General features: G+C 43.9%; 1 protein-coding gene across 6 annotated transcripts in view; it reads right to left on the bottom strand.

The window, feature by feature from the left end:
• Positions 1-17,519, bottom strand: part of SPI1 (Spi-1 proto-oncogene) — a 108,797-nt gene that overhangs the window by 73,516 nt on the left and 17,762 nt on the right. For 2 of the 6 annotated variants that reach the window (XM_077460988.1, XM_077460989.1), the window contains exon 1: positions 7,225-7,442. The exons of 2 other annotated variants lie outside the window; for them this stretch is intronic. In XM_077460988.1, the coding sequence (XP_077317114.1) occupies positions 7,225-7,269 (45 nt within the window). In that variant the 5' untranslated portion in view covers positions 7,270-7,442. Of the gene's footprint in view, positions 1-7,224; positions 7,445-17,519 lie in introns of those variants that run through there. 2 more of the 6 variants (XM_077460984.1, XM_077460987.1) reach the window with 2 other exon arrangements.

Here is a 17,519-nt window from a genome sequence, read left to right as displayed (position 1 = left end):
CTAACTTCAGCTTATTCAATAAAAGCCGACCTTCAGCCTCCCAAACATGATCCTGCCTCTCCACCCTGCCTCCCACCCTCTGCAGAAATAGGGTTTTTTAATAGAACCCACCCCCCCCCCATGAACATCACTTGCCTCATTCGAATGACGTGCACACTGACCACTGTGCCTCCCAGGATGTGTATGCCCCATATCCCAGGAGGCCTAGCCTTTTATTGAGGAAAGGAGGAGGGCGCGGGCCTGTCAGCGTGTCATCGGGAGGCGTATCGGCTGAACCCGGAACAGCCGGCAGCCTAGCAATGACGTCACAGGGAAACATGGCAGCGTGGGAAGGAGCATTGCCAGAAGAGAAGAAGCTCTCAGCTGGACAGTGCTGGATTTGCTTGGTGGGTGAGAATCAAAGGTTAGCAGAACTTACCACCAGGTAGGTAAGGCTTAAAAAAAAAAAATCGGGGGTGATGGGTACAGATCCGTTTTAAGCTTTGACCAAAAAAAAAAAACCTGGAAGCTGATTGGTTTCTATGCAGCGCTACCCCAGATTTTGCACTCTCCTGCTTTAGTAAATCAACCCCAATATGTCATCCCGCTCAACCGCGTTGTGTTGCGGTGTAGTGAGTCACATCATTCTGCATAAACATGCAACCTGACACACTTTTTCTCAGCGAACATTAACACACTGGGGGTTATTTACGAAAGGCAAATCCACTTTGCACTGCAAGTGCACTTGAAAGTGCAGTCGCTCTAAGTCTAAGGGGTAGATCTGAAATAAGGGGAAGCTCTGCTGATTTTATCATCCAATCATGTGCAAGCTAAAATGTTGTTTTTTATTTTCCCTTGCATGCCCCCCTCGGATCTACAGCAACTTTACTTCCAAGTACACATGCAGTGCAAAGTGGAGTTTCCTTTAGTAAATAACCCCCATTTCCTTGGTTTGTACTGAAGTATGGCATAAGACATAAGACAAATAACATTGTCTATGCATTGGGACTACATTGGGTAACCCTGCCATTCATTTGGTGATGGGGGGGGGGGGGGGGGTCATAACCTAATATCAAATGCCCAGTAACAGCACCAATAAATGCACGGCCTTAAAGCGGAACTAAACGTTTTCAGTCAACATTGATTATTTTTAATCCACATGCTGTTAGCATTAGTAAATAGATAAGAAGGCAGATTATATTTACTTAATTACATTTTTTTTTTTTTTTACAATTCTTCAGTTGCTTCCCGGTTTCTGGCCTAAGCCAAAATGGCTTAGGATATAAAGGAGGAGGTGGGGATTTCTCGACTAACCACCCCCCCCCCCCCCCCATGCCTGAATGCCAAAGCTAAGGGCAGATGGATTTCAGAAGGTAAATGCTACATGAATCATCTGCCCTTACCCAAGATGCCCACAACTAAAAATGCTAAGGGGTGTTTTTCCAAGGAAATTCTCATCAAAATAAAGTAGGGAGACATGGATGGATGGGTGAGTTTACTTTGAATAATAAAATTTATGAAATAGCGTTTTTCAATTTGTGGCATTTAGAAACAGTTTAGTTCTGCTTTAAGTTTTTGCATCTTTATATGTTTTACGTTTTTGTTTTTTTTCAGTCTGTCTACTTAGTCACTTTACCAGGACAACTCTTTATGTCAAAAATATAACCTCAAACTTGGGCAGAAAGAGCAGTTATTTAGCTGATCTCTCTCTCTCTCTCTCTCTATATATATATATATATATATATATATATATATATATATATATATACACCTCTGTCCTATGTGTGTCTAGTTTTACATTAGTGATCACCAATACCAGCTAAATTTGAGATTAGTATAACAGCAAAGGTGTCAAAAACACATATCTAGAAGCACTATGTAAAGCCAAGGTTTAGGAGACACAGGATGGGTGTATACTGTATATACAATAGAGATAGAGATGTGTGAAATGTGTTGTAATCTCTCAGGGCATACAGTAACCTCAATGCGGGCTTTTATTATAACATCTGTCGGTAAAGTTACATATTAAACGGCATTCAAATGTCATCATTTTCTGAAGCAAGCTTGAATTTGATTGGTTCCTGTGAGCCAATTCAGGCAATTGAATAACCCATTGTAAATGACTCCAAAGCACGACTTCATCTTATTGTACCTTTGCAACATTTTTTTTTTTCATATCAGGACAACAAAATAGTCAACTTACAGAATGTACTACCCTTTTAGTTGTGTGGGCTCTTAACCTCCCTGGCGGTACGATTATTTCAGATTTTTGATGCTTAAAGTGGTACAATTATTTTGCATGGAAAATTGGCGTTTTATATTGTAGGCCTGTAATTCTTAGGAATAACTCAATTAAATCTGTCCAAACAAGAGTCTAGTAGACATCCCGGGTATGATATAGTTTGAAAAACTAAATCATAAATTATAATATAAAAAAAAACTATAAATAATTATAAAAAATAATAATATAACAATAATAAAAATGATTCAATAATGTAATCAAATCAAAAACACTGAAATTTGCTGAGTTGCAGAATTGTCACTGTCATTACTTTCAGTGTTTGATGACGGATTTCCCCACAAATCGCTATCGCTCAATTCTGCAAGTGATTCTAATTTATTATCGCTGTTTTCTAGCAGGTCTAAAACCACTTTTGACATAAAGGGACAGTTTTGGTTGCTATGGACAATCTCCAGTTTCCAGGCAGAAAGAACAGTATTTATAATATAAAACTGTATGCAGGGCACTGGACAGACCACTAGGGACAAAAGGGATGTGAAATAAATTGATACAGTAATGTAATCTGTAAGATTACAGTGTACTGTATATGTATTGTGTTTTTTACTTTTTGAAATTGGCGCCATTCTCCGTCCCCGTGCGTCGCAACGCTCGCAGGGAACGGAGCTCGGCTCCGTGATAGATCGAGTGGAGGACGGCTCACACACACAGCGGAGAGACATTGCAGGATCCTGGGGACAAGGTTAGTAACTTTGCCTGGATCCTGCAATGCAATCCCAAGTGTGGCTCGTGGGTTACCTCTTTTGCTACTAAAAATCCACCTCGAGCCACACACAGGAATACCGCCAGGGGAGTTAAAGTCTATTCTCTATTGGGGTTATTTACTAAAAATGGAGAGTGCAAAAGCTGGTGCAGCTCTGCATAGAAACCAATCTGCTTCCAGCTTGTTTGTCAAAGCTTTATTGAACAAGCTGAAGTTAGGAGCTGAGGAGTTGATCTACTAAAGGCAAATAGTCCGTGCACTTTGCAAAGTGCAGTAGCTTCAGAGCTTATTAAATGAGCAGAAGCTCTGCTGACCTCCATCATCCAATCATGTACAAGCAAAAATGCTGTTTTTTTTTTCTTACTTTCCTTGCACAGGATTGGGTATTCTTTGCAAAGTGAAGCTTCACCTCATTCACTAAGGTCTGGAGCAACTGCACGTTGCAAAGTGCACAATCTATTTGCCTTTAGTAAATCAACCCCTAATTGTCTACAAAGCACAGCTGCACCAGATTTTGCACTCTCCAGCTTTATTAAATCAGCCCCATTGGGGTTGATTTACTAAAACTGAAGAGTTCCCAATCTGGAGCAGCTCTGTATAGAAACCAGTCAGCTTCCAGGTTTTCTTGTCAAAGCTTAACTGAACAAGCTAAAGTTAGAAGCTGCACCAGATTTTGCACTCTCCAGTTTTAGGCCCCTTTCACACTGGGGCGGTGCAGTCGTCGGCGGTAAAGCGCTGCTAGTTTTAGCGGCGCTTTACCGTCGTTTTAGTGGCGGTCTGCGGCCACTAGCAGGGTGGTATTAACCCCCGCTATCGGCCGAAAAAGGGTTAAAACAGCCCGGTATAGCCGCGCTGTCCCATTGATTTTAATGGGTAGGAGCGGTTTAGGAGCGGTGAATACACTGCTCCTTTCACCGCTCCAAAGATGCGGCTAGGAGGACTTTTTTCACCGTCCTACTAGCGCACCAATCCCGAGGGGCTTTCAATCTGGAGTGAAAGGGGCCGGTTTTTTCAGGCGCTACACAGGCGCTATTTTTAGCGCTGTAGCTCCTGAAAACCGCCCCAGTGTGAAAGGGGCCTCTAAGTGAATCAACCCCATTGTGTCTAAACAAACATTGTAAATTGTAATCTAACCGTAGACGCATCTAAATGGAAAAAGTTTAAATCTACACATTTCTATAGGAAATATTTTAGGTATGGGGTAGGTATAAACAAAATAGTTGTATTCTGATTAAAATAACTCATTTTAATATTATTTAATTGTTGCAACTCGATCTAACAACTTAAAGTGGCATTATGTGCAGTCATACAAATTGTTACTGTCATTACACTATATATACAAGTATTCAATTTCAATATGCTTGGTATTGTTAGATACAAAATAGATAGGAAAAATATAGATAGATAAATATATAGACAGAGTAGATAGGAAAATATAGATAGATAAATAGATAGACAGAGTAGATTAGAAAAAGATAGATAGATAGATAGATAGATAGATAGATCATCTGAGTTGCCAATCCGGCTAATAAATGACACCTTCAGACTACTCAGTGAATTTGCTCTTCCTGTAGACTGGACTCATTAAATCAGCACAGTAAGTTCCTTTTTTTTAATGCCATGCTCATACAAACAATTATTATAAGTCGGGTTTCTTTGCTATACTATACAAGGAACAATGTAAAGTGCAGTAAAGTGAATTGTGACTGGGCTCTATGGGTTCCTGCCCATACCACCATATTTGCTATCTCTTAAAACAACTCGCACACAGAAGATTCCTTCTGAGTAATTTGTTACTGTGGAGCTATTGTAAACACATTGGGGTTGATTTACTAAAGGCAAATAGACTGTGCATTTTGCAAGTGCAGTTGCACCCTGCAAGGGAATTTGTTCCAGAGTGTAGTAAATGAGGTTAAACTCTACTGACTTCCATCATCCAATCATGTGCAAGTAAAAAATGCTGTTTTTTATTTTTTTTTCCTTGCATGTGATTGGGTATTCGTTTGAAAGTGAAGCTTTTTTTTTCATTTACTAAACTCTGGAGCAAATGCCCTTAGCAACAGCAATTGCAAAGTACATAGTCCATATTAGTAAATAAACCACATTGCATCCTAAAAGGATAACTTTTTTTTTTTCCTCATCTGATCACTATTTTTTTCCTAGCTTTACAAATATATTCAAATGTTGAAAGATTTCCAGCATCCTGGAAGACGTCCAGAATTTCTATTTCTCTAAATATAACATATAACTTATTATTTGTTATGGACACAGTATAGGGGTTATTTATTAAAACTGGAGGGTGCAAAATCTGGTGCAGCTCTGAATAGAAAGCAATCAGTTTCCAGGTTTTATTGGCAAAGCTTAATTGAACGAGCTGAAGATAGAAGCTGCTTGGCTACCAGGCACAGCTGTACCAGATTCTGAGTGCACCAGTTTTAGTAAATCTCCCCACTATGTCATTGAAAACAATTTTTATATCATTTCAACATTTATGTAGTGCCCTGGTGCCCAACCTGCAGCCCCTGGAGCCACAAGCACATTTACATGTACTATGTGGCCTTTGGGGCTCCTGCAGGCACAAGACTGTGTTTTGGTGCTTAGTCAAGCCAGCGAAGGAACATTTTTATTAGACTGGCTTCTACGTAGGCTTTTCTGTGTTGTCTACCCTTTTTCTCTTTTTTCTCTTTGCCCTCAGAGCTTTTATGCTGTATCTTGATGAGAGAAATATAAAATGCGGCACAAGTAACTTTTAAGGGGGCTGTAATAGCAGTGATCTTTCACAGTCTGATGTTATGTGTCTCCAGTCTATGATTGTCTCTTGAAGCATGTATCTACCCTTCAAAAATTCTTATAGTATGTGTGAAGTCTCTGATCATCTCTTTCAGCATGTCCACAGTCTCTGACCAACTCTTGTTTCATATTCACAGTGTCTGTCCCTCTCTTTTAGCATGCCCATAGTCTTGGACCATCTCGTATTTTACGTCCACTGTCTCTAACCATCTCTTGTAGCATACCAATAGACTTGGACCATCTTCTGTTATATATCCAGTCTCTGACCTTTCCTTATAGCATGCTCATAGCCTCTGACCATCTCCTGTTGTATGTCTGCAGTCTCTAACCATCTCCTGTAGCATGCTCATAGCCTCTGACCATCTCCTGTAGCATGCTCATAGCCTCTGACCATCTCCTGTAGCATGCTCATAGCCTCTGACCATCTCCTGTAACATGCTCATAGCCTCTGATCATCTCCTGTAGCATGCTCATAGCCTCTGACCATCTCCTGTAACATGCTCATAGCCTCTGATCATCTCCTGTAGCATGCTCATAGCCTCTGATCATCTCCTGTAGCATGCTCATAGCCTCTGACCATCTCCTGTTGTGTGTCTGTAGACAGCTTTCTTTAGCGTTACATTCACTGAACTTTATGTATGGTCCTTTGGGGATCTTAGGGGCTGCACTTAGGGCCCCTTATAAAAAGTGAGTTAATTACCACTGGTATAATGTATAATTAACATGCATCTTTTTTTTACTAAGGGGTTAATTTTGCAAACACTCAATCAAAGAAAACAAGAAGCACTGCAGTCAATTTCCTTGTTGAATTTGAAGTATATAAATTCTAAAATAGTGGCAACAATTACCTTAGCAACCCAATAAAGTACAAAAAAACAGGGATTTTCAAACGTTAATGCTCAATGCTTAAATTCAGCCTCCTGGTCTCTCCTATACCATCTACCAAGCAGGCAGGCTGGTATGCATCTTAAACACATATTTTCACATGCTCCCCCAAAAGATATGACATACACAAAATTATAAAACAGTATTGGTTTACACTTTGACCAAAATAGGTCCAAAATTTCAATTTGTTTACTTTATACCAAATTTCTTTTGCTATAAAATAGCACAGTATGCGTATACAAAGACGCACATACCAGCTGTGAATATGTAAAAAAAGCTGTGACTAGAAGGCTTCAGTAAAGAATGGCCGCACCCTGTTCTAAATGATTTGGGTTATTGGGTAAAGATGTGCAAAAATGTATCAGAATGTGCAAAATACAGCAAATCAGAAAGCTGAATTTTGTTTGGTCTCCAAAGATTTGCATTTTTCGTTGCATTTTCTTTGTGCATCACCATTGTGCTTCTTGAGCCTGTTTGCACCCCAATCCAATTTTTTTATTATTCTAGAAGAATTAGTAAAGGTTAGAGGCACATCCTGACCCCCCCCCCCAAAAAAAAGTTAACTTACCATAGAGATAAGAGTGAACCCTTCCATTCTTTCAACCTGCAGCATCCAAAAATCCAGGAGCCCACACCTTGGCTCCCAGCACCCCGAGAACTCAAGGATAGGCAGACAGAGGAGAGGGGAGTCGCCTGCTAACTTCCCCTATGGGTGTATGTGATCGGACAGGGTGCACACAAGCTGTCACTGGCCCTGATAATGAAGTTTTCCTTTTTTCTGTACAAGTTCCCTTTTCCTACAGCACAGCACTGTTGGTCACAAATATACGTGATGTCATTGCATCAATCTTCTAGACACGTCACAGGAAACATGTCCTTTTGGCCTGTGGTCAATAGAGTCCTCCTACTGTATATGGCTAAGCTATACCAGGCTGAACTAATATGGATTAAAACCATTATAAGCAGCCTTTACAATAAACATGCTGGCAGGCAATACCCTTTGAAAAGCCCAACTCTAGCCAAAATGTTTATATGATTAAACAATTAGCACCTGCATCAGGTTTTTATTGCAGTCTGTGTTTCTGCTGAGGAGATTCGCCCTCACTTCCTGTGAGGAAAGAAAATGATGGAAAATCTCTCTGTGAAGCAAAAACATGTACACATTTTAGTAGAGTGGTGAACAGTTACAATTTCTGACAATATTTTTATTTCTGCTCATAATTTTCATTAGCGGCATGTTTCCAGTGATGAAAACTAAATAAAATTGACTCTAATTTTTGCCAAGGAACGAAAACAGAACAAAAATCTGAGAGAGGGAGATTTAGCCACATGAACTTCCGCTTTCCTCGGAGCTCCCCTTCTAATTTCGGGAGCGTTTCCCCTCCCAGCAAGCAAGGCAGCAACCATGTTCTCAGTGGCGTCGCGTGCTTAGAACAGCATTACAAGCCTCCTCAGACTAAAATCCAGAGCACTGGGCAGCATTTACAGGCTTCCTGACTCCTGACCCCCCAGAGACTAGAGCACTGTGTGTAGCATTACAGGCCTCCTCAGACGACCGTCCAGAGCACTGTGTGCATTACAGTCTTCCTCAGACGATCATCCAGAGCACTGTGTGCATTACAGTCTTCCTCAGACAACCATCCAGAGCATTGTGTGCATTACAGGCCTCCTTAGATCATCAAGAGAACTCACTGTGCATTACAAGCCTCCTCAGACCATCCCAAGAACTCACTGTGAATTACAGGCCTCCTCAGAACATCCCAAGAACTCACTGTGCATTACAGGCCTCCTCAGACCATCCAGAGAACTCACACTGCATTATAGGCCTCAGCAGACAGCCCAGAGCACTCTTCACTGTGCATAACAGGCCTCCTCAGACCATCCCGAGAACTCACTGTGCATTACAGGCCTCCTCAGACCATTATGGGAATTCACTGTGCATTACAGGCCTCCTCAGACCATTCCAAGAACTCACTGTGCATTACAGGCCTCCTCAGACCATTCCAAGAACTCACTGTGCATTACAGGCCTCCTCAGACCATGACGAGAAATCACTATGCATTACAGGCCTCCTCAGACCATCCCAAGAACTCACTGTGCATTACAGGCCTCCTCAGACCATCCCAAGAACTCACTGTGCATTACAGGCCTCCTCAGACCATTATGGGAACTCACTGTGCATTACAGGCCTCCTCAGACCATTATGGGAACTCACTGTGCATTACAGGCCTCCTCAGACCATGACGAGAAATCACTATGCATTACAGGCCTCCTCAGACCATCCCAAGAACTCACTGTGCATTACAGGCCTCCTCAGACCATTATGGGAACTCACTGTGCATTACAGGCCTCCTCAGACCATGACGAGAAATCACTATGCATTACAGGCCTCCTCAGACCATCCCAAGAACTCACTGTGCATTACAGGCCTCCACAGACCATTATGGGAAATCACTATGCATTACAGGCCTCCTCAGACCATTCCAAGAACTCACTGTGCATTACAGGCCTCCTCAGACCATTCCAAGAACTCACTGTGCATTACAGGCCTCCTCAGACCATGACGAGAAATCCCTGTGCATTACAGGCCTCCTCAGACCATTATGGGAACTCACTGTGCATTACAGGCCTCCTCAGACCATTCCAAGAACTCACTGTGCATTACAGGCCTCCACAGACCATTCCAAGAACTCACTGTGCATTACAGGCCTCCTCAGACCATGACGAGAAATCACTATGCATTACAGGCCTCCTCAGACCATCCCAAGAACTCACTGTGCATTACAGGCCTCCTCAGACCATTATGGGAACTCACACTGCATTATAGGCCTCAGCAGACAGCCCAGAGCACTCTTCACTGTGCATAACAGGCCTCCTCAGACCATCCCGAGAACTCACTGTGCATTACAGGCCTCCTCAGACCATTCCAAGAACTCACTGTGCATTACAGGCCTCCTCAGACCATTCCAAGAACTCACTGTGCATTACAGGCCTCCTCAGACCATTATGGGAACTCACTGTGCATTACAGGCCTCCTCAGACCATTATGGGAACTCACTGTGCATTACAGGCCTCCTCAGACCATGACGAGAAATCACTATGCATTACAGGCCTCCTCAGACCATCCCAAGAACTCACTGTGCATTACAGGCCTCCTCAGACCATTATGGGAACTCACTGTGCATTACAGGCCTCCTCAGACCATGACGAGAAATCACTATGCATTACAGGCCTCCTCAGACCATCCCAAGAACTCACTGTGCATTACAGGCCTCCTCAGACCATTATGGGAACTCACTGTGCATTACAGGCCTCCTCAGACCATTATGGGAACTCACTGTGCATAACAGGCCTCCTCAGACCATCCCAAGAACTCAATGTGCATTACAGGCCTCCTGAGACCATCCAGAGAACTCCCTGTGCATTATAGGCCTCAGCAGACAACCCAGAGCACTCTTCACTGTGCATTACAGGCCTCCTCAGACCATCCCGAAAACTCACTGTGCATTATAGGCCTCCTCCGTCTATTCTGAGAACTCACTATGCATTACAGGCCTCCTCAGATCATCCCAAGAACTCACTGTGCATTATAGGCCTCCTCAGACCATGACGAAAACTCACTGTGCTTTACAGGCCTCCTCAGACCATCCAGAGAACTCACTGTGCATTATAGGCCTCAGCCAACGGCCCAGAGCACTCCTCACTGTGCATTACAGGCCTCCTTATTAGATTTATTTTTACTCAAGACAGTTGCGTAACTAGAACCTTCATGTCCCAGTGCGAGAAACCATAAAGGCACACCCTAACCCCCGGCCAGGGCCATTCCCTCCAAACCTGGTGGTAGAATGCCAGGGCCCGGTTGCAAGTGACACTTTGTGTGAATTATTTGGGAGCCCCGTTGGGAGGCTTTGATGAGAAATCAGGGGTCTAAACAGACCTCTGAAGTTTCACCTTTGAGACAGAGAAAGGAGATTATGGACACAGCCTTCAATCTCCACCTCTGCAGCCTCAGATGCGCAGAATGAATAGACAGAAATAGTTCTGTACAGAGCTTCCTGTTCATTCACAAACTGAAGCAAAGTAAATACAGTTTAGGATGTTTCAGTTATGAATGGACAGATCGGTACGAATCACTGACTGTGTATTCAGAAAAGGCTTCATCATGACAGATACCCTGCAGCCAGTGGCGTTGCTATGGGGGTGTGGGGGGTGCGGCCCGCACAGGGGTGACACCCACCAGAGGGTGACACCCGGCTCAGACTGACACGAGCGTCGCATTGAGAGGGGCGCCGCAGCTCCCTCCTTCCCTTCTGGGATATCCTCTCCTCTGCTGCATGCGATCTGTGAGGAGAGTGGGGGAGGAGGGAGTGAGGCAGAGATAGACTGGGTGCCCGGAATCCGACTGCCCTCCCACACACCTCCACACGGCGCGGCCGCAATCAGATCTCTGTCCCCGGCAGCTGCACTCACTGCCGCTTCCTCGTCGGCTCTGACGTGTACACAAGCAGGGAGGAAAAGCCGAGGATGTGGAGGGACACCATCCACATTACAGCGCCTGCCCTGAGGTAGGCAACAGAGTATTTCAGAGGAGGGGGGCATAGTGGTTGGGGCATTAGCAGGTAACAATTATGCTGCCAGGAGTGATTTTAGGGTTTAGGGTTAGAGAATAGGTGCTAGGGGGTGCACTTTGTTTTGGGTTAGAGAGGACTTGTACTAGAAGTAGGAGGGGCAGATTTGAAGTTTGACCCCCTTCTCCAGTGCAATTCCTCTCCCCTCCCAAAGTACCCCCTAGCACACATCCTTTCACCCCCCAAATCAAAGATCCCATCCTGGCTCCATCCACCCCCCAATCCCCTCCTGGCTCCATCCACCCCCCGATCCCATCCAGCTCCACCCACCCCCCAATCCCATACCCGCTCATCTATCCCCCTGATCCTGATCCCATCCCAGCTCCATCCATTCCCCGATCCCATCCCAGCTCCATCCGCCCCCCCGATCCCATTCCCGCTCATCCATCTCCCTGATCCTGATCCCATCCAATTTTGGCTCCATCCATCCCCCCTGAACCCATCCCGGCTCCGTCCAACCCCCGATCCTATCCCGGCTCCATCCACCCCCCAATCCCATTTCAGCTTCATCCATCCCCCTGATCCCATACCTGCTCCATCCACCCCCCCCCCCGATCCTACACCCACTCCATTAATCCCCCCGATCCTATCCCTGCTCCATCCACCCCCCTGATCCAATCCTGGCTCCATCCATTCCCCCCGATCCCATCCCCCCTCCAACCATTCCCCCCAAAATCCCCCCCCCCCCCTCCATTCATTTCCAGCTCCACTCAGCCCCCGGTCTCAAACCCACTCCAGCCACCCCCCCCCCCCCATCCTGATCCAATCCCGGATCCAGCCATCTCCTCGATCCCATCCAGGCTCCATACATCCCCCCTGATCCCATACCTGCTCCATCCATCCCCTCTGATCCTATCCCTGCTCAATCCACCCCCCTGATCCCATAACCACTCCATCCACCCCCCTGATCCCTTCCCCGCTCCATCCATCACCCCTGATCCAATCCCGGCTCCATCCATCCCCCCAATCCCATCCCAGCTCCATCTATTGAGGTAGGTTAAGGGGGGGAGAACTGCACTGACCCACTAGCCTGCTTAGTGATGGGGGGCCGGGGGTGACATTATGTATTACCGCACCAGGTGACACCAACCCTAGTGACGCCACTGCCTGCAGCTGATGGGAGAGGGGAACCCTGAGTTGTTGTGAGGACGAAGAGGGAAGCTGTATAGGAGGAGCATCAGGGGTGGCTGCATATAAAGGAACTGATCTCTCCATTTCCCCCCTGCTTCTCCTGCTCTCCCTCCCTCCCCATTCAGTGGCTGCAGGAGGAAAATTGAGAGGTAAGTTCCTCTATTTCAGCGTTTCAACATTTTTCCAGCCGCAGTGCAACATATTGCCTTTTTACTGCCAGTCAAATGCCTCTGTAAATCTGAGCCTGGATCGCTTTTCAGAGAAACAGTATATTCTTGTTGGTATTATGAACAAGCCATAAATAAATCAGTTCGGATCTTACAGAAATAGGGGTCAGGGTTAAAAAAAATGTGCATACATACACACACATGTAAACACACATGTACGTACATACTGTTGTGTAAATTTGATTGTATAACATTTATGTGAACATTTTATTCTATGATGTGTGTTTTATAGATTGTCATCTGTCTCCCTGTGTCTGGTTTAAACGAGGAGCACTCTAGCAGAGCGCACTTGGGTTAAATCGAGACCAGTGGTAAAAACGGTCAGTGACAATGAAAACCTTCTCATGGGATTTGAGACGTGCTCTCTGTGTCTGTGGATATTTGTTGGTTTGTAGGTACCAATCGCAATATGCTAGGCTTCTTGCCTTCAAATGACTATGTGCATTAGAGAACCGAAGTCCACATATATACACACATATAAACCTGCATACACACACCCACAGACACACACACATCCAGACACACACATCCAGACACACACACACACACATATGCACACACACACACACACATATGCAGACAAGCACACACACCCAGACAATGCTGCAATGTAGGGGGAGGCAGAGAGCACATGATGTGCAAGACACCTCTCCCTTGCTTTAACATTCTCCCGCAGTGCTGATTTACAGTTTGTTTGAAGATCGGGGAGCTCGGTCACATATGCAGCCGCCTTCACTTTTCCAACTATTCAGGCATACAAGGGGGGACCCCACAAGCCCCCTGCAGCATGAGGCCGGGTCAAAATTGTGACCTTTGCTACCCCTGTAGGCCCGCCCCTGACTCCAGGAGTATATTATTAATTTGGAAATTCTAGAGAAATGCTTAAAAAAGGCATTTACAATTTTACTAAACCCATCTGATTTAGCCGACTAAAAGGTACTTCAGATTTTAGTTGACTAAAATATGACTAAACCTAAAACAATTCAGATGACTAAAATATGACTAAAACTAAAATGGCATTTTAGTCAAAAGACTATGACTAAAACTAAATTGAAATTTGACATCAAAATTAACACTGCTTGTCATCGAGTAAAGAAAAATCTCCTTATAGGCAAGCCTGACTCACTGTTCACTGCCCTCCATTCTTTGTAAATAAAAAAAAAATCTGGGGGAAATAGATTTTTTTTTTCTAGTAATGGGTTTAACTGTTTTTACTAAGGCTCACTATAAATGAAGGATTTGTGTCAGCCCTTGTACACACGGTCGGAGATTCCGACAACCAAATCCATCGGATTTTGTCCATCTGATTTTGTCCGTCGGATCTTGTCCTGTTGCATACACACGGTCAGACAAAGTTGTCAAAAAATCCGATCTTTCAGAACGTGATGATGTAATTTCGTTACGATGGGACTACGTTCAGGCTAGTAGCCAATAGCTTTGATGTAGGAATTTGATCTGAGCATGCGTGGCACTTTGTCCGATCGGAATTCTCTACACATTTCCAGCAAGTTGGAAAATTTGGTCCGACGGATATTCCGATGGAAACAGTCCGATGCATACCACACACAGTCGGATTATCCGACAACACGGTCCGATAGGACACATTCCGACGGATTCTCCGACCGTGTGTACAAGGGCTAAGAGTTATAAACCACCACATTGCTTGCATCTTGGTATCAGCATCAGAAGTGGAGTGTTTTGATAATTTTCTCTGTTCCAGTGCAGAGGAAATGCTTAGACCCCCTTGCATGGACATTCTTATACAAGAAGAACTCCCGTAGTGGCCATGAGCACCTTTGGGGACTGGAGGTGCTCAGTATCCCAGAAAAGGTTTAGAAGAAGCAAGAAGTGCTGGAAATAGGGAGCATGCCCTCTTTTTAATCAATCTGTTGACCATTGGATTTAGAGGTTGTTTATATATGGAAATATAGGAGGACGGTTAAATATGAAGACAACTGCCTTAAGGCTAAAACTACAGCTTACAGTGGTCCAAGACTACTAGCTTACCTAACTTTAGAGTTAGTCTCTATGGAAAGAGAGGGGGCAGAATGGGAAGCACTGGTAGGTCTGTATTCATAGTTCTTGCTCCTTTAGGCCTACTATGTTGTGCCTCCTTTTTCTTACCCCGGTTCACTGGCTAGCCTTAGTATTATCCTTACAAGATCACCATAACTACCCACTCGTGCTGTCTCTCCCTGGTTGTCACACCAGTGTGACGTTGGATGGGACCCTGGCCGCTGGGCTCACCCTGCAGTTCTCCTTCAGTGACCTTTTCTCAGCAGTCCCACACTGCACTCCATCTTTGGTTCATATCCCATTAGGACCTACATGGGTAAATACATAGCAAGCTCCTGATTTATACTTAAACTCATCTACCAAGCAATACTAATATTTCTTTACTCTAGTTTTCATGAATTTCTCCTGATTTCAGGAATCTAATTTCCTCTTTCTTATTCTTACTATATGTACACCTTATCTTTTGATTATGTTCACCTTGTTGATATGCTCCACAATATATTTTTATACTGTGGTGTCTACACGCTATGACATTTCTTTTTACTTATACCAATATGGTAACAAACCACTTACTTTATTGTATTAATACAGAAAACCTATCCACAGTTACATCAAGATTTTTCCATACACACTTTTTTGGGGGACTGCGTATGTGCTCCTGGTTCATGCTTGGGTCTTTTCCTCAGCTCCCGTGCTGGACATATTTATCTGGCTGACCTCCGGCAGGTGGTATCGCAGGACCTAGTATCAGCTCTTATGTGAGTACTTTCAGTTATGGCCGTTTATCTGTTCATCATCATCCTTAACCCCTCTACTCCTCCAGTCTGTGGTTATATCAAACTATAATGGTGATTTTTTTTCTATCCCTTTTTAGTATATGGATGCACTTGCTCCTGATGAGTGGATAGAAGTCCATGAAAAGTCGTTGAGCTTATTTTGATGCATCCATCTCATATTTATGATTCTAGATGGTTCTTATTGCTCTACCACCCTGATATAATGTTATGCCTACTCCATTTGGGGGACTGTGATGTCCAATATTTAGTTTCTGTGTCATGTTGGTGACTATCCTCAATATGTATGTTGATACTTTGTGTTTTATATACCAATGTGCTATTATGCGTTTATATGGGTTGATCCATGCCCTATCTTTGGTCTAATAAAGAATATAATTTTTTACATATGTATTTGGTTGGGTCTGGCTCTACCCCACACACCTCATCTAAAGTCCCACCACCCCCCCTCTTTTTTGCAAAAGAAACCATGGATGGAGGCGTAATATTCCCTGTTGCGTCTCATTTAAAGTCCCAAATATTCCCTTTTTTCTTTGATCATAACCATATGAGGCATGCCTAGGCTGGGGGTGGACAGGCTAAAAGAGAGAGTTTGCCCTTGTTGTGGCAGTAGATCTACAACAATGGTTTCCAATTTCTATCCTCATGTACCCCCAATAGGTCATGTTTTTAGGATTTTCTTCAACTTGCAGTGGTGCTTTAAATCATTTTCTGTTTCAATCTTTTTATTCAGTTTTTAAATAACGATAAAAACATTATAATATAACAAAAGTGAGTGCAGAATGGCACTGTAATCATAGTCAGTAAACAAGAAGATGGCGACAATAACATGTTTAAAGGTTTAGGGGGTTCAGTCCGGAACCCATGGAAAGTCCATCAGTAGATATAACGACCTGCGCCAATGTAATCAGCTATGAAGAGTCCCGTTTAGCAATACAAGTTCGGATATATTCTAAGAAGAGACCAAACAACCTATGGGCCTTACTTCAGTCCAACATTGTAGGCCCGGCGGAGGGGTCAAGCAAGACTACACTTTAAATACATTTCAATGGCATGGTATTTATGACAGCCATTTTATGAGAAGTTCACAAAACATAAGCTGTCTGGGGTACTTAAAGCAGAACTAAAATTGTGAACAGGTATGTCCTGTAATGCAGAAGAGACATGTAATGTCTCTTCTGCAATAAAGTAAACTCACTTACTGGTTCGCAATCCTCTGTGAAATGTACATGCATGTGCGGCTCTGTTTACATTTCTGGCACAGTTCCAGTTTGCCAGGTGAATGGTTTCCACTCATGCACTGGAGTGGCGTCATCCCACAATGGCCAATTAAGATGGACGATGTGCAGCACCTGGAAGAAACTGGGAAAAAGATGCTGGCACCAGTGAAGGACCTCTTGGACTATTGGAACATAGAGGAGTATTCTTGCCTTTATTTCTGCTTTATGCACTGAGATTGGGAATCATAGAACTACAATGAACAACAAGAAGATTGCGACAAACTGTTTTCCTACTCTACTTAGCGTTCAGCTCTAGGGTCACCATATCAGTGTGGGTTAACAGTAGGTACATAAACTGCAGAGAAAGCAGCAATGAGGACCTGGCCAGGCTGCACCAGTAGAAAGGTGGTGCTGTGCATATACAAGAGAATGTGTTATTGGTAGTCAGCAGTATGGTGTGTGGGGGGGTTTGTGCTGCCCTTGGTATGCCTTACTGCCCTAGGCTTTAGCCTTTTTTAGATAAAACCCAACAGCTGCCTTGTAGGTTGATACAATATTTATTGGGGTTCTTAGAAGGTATATGGATACAAAGGTGTTTATGGCAGGTATTTATAGCAACAGCTCTCCTAATACCCAGCTCAATTTTGAATTGTAATGATAGGCATTAAAAAATATTAAATTACAAATGCTCTTTGTTAGAGCAAGGGTGGCAGACAGGGTGACAACACACATTCTCCAGCAGTAAATTCACTGCAGTGTTGTCACCCTGTGCAGCTACTGTAGCTGCTAAGCTGCTTGCCTATGTGAATTGAGGAGTTGTCATTGTTGATAACCCTGCCACCCACTA

The sequence above is a fragment of the Lithobates pipiens genome, unplaced genomic scaffold (assembly GCF_037356315.1).
Source record: "Lithobates pipiens isolate NorthernLeopardFrog02 unplaced genomic scaffold, aLitPip1_a1.2 Scaffold_10, whole genome shotgun sequence".
NCBI lineage: Eukaryota > Metazoa > Chordata > Amphibia > Anura > Ranidae > Lithobates > Lithobates pipiens.
The sequence above is the reverse complement of the archived record's forward strand: the minus strand, read 5'-3'. Positions and strand labels throughout refer to the sequence as shown.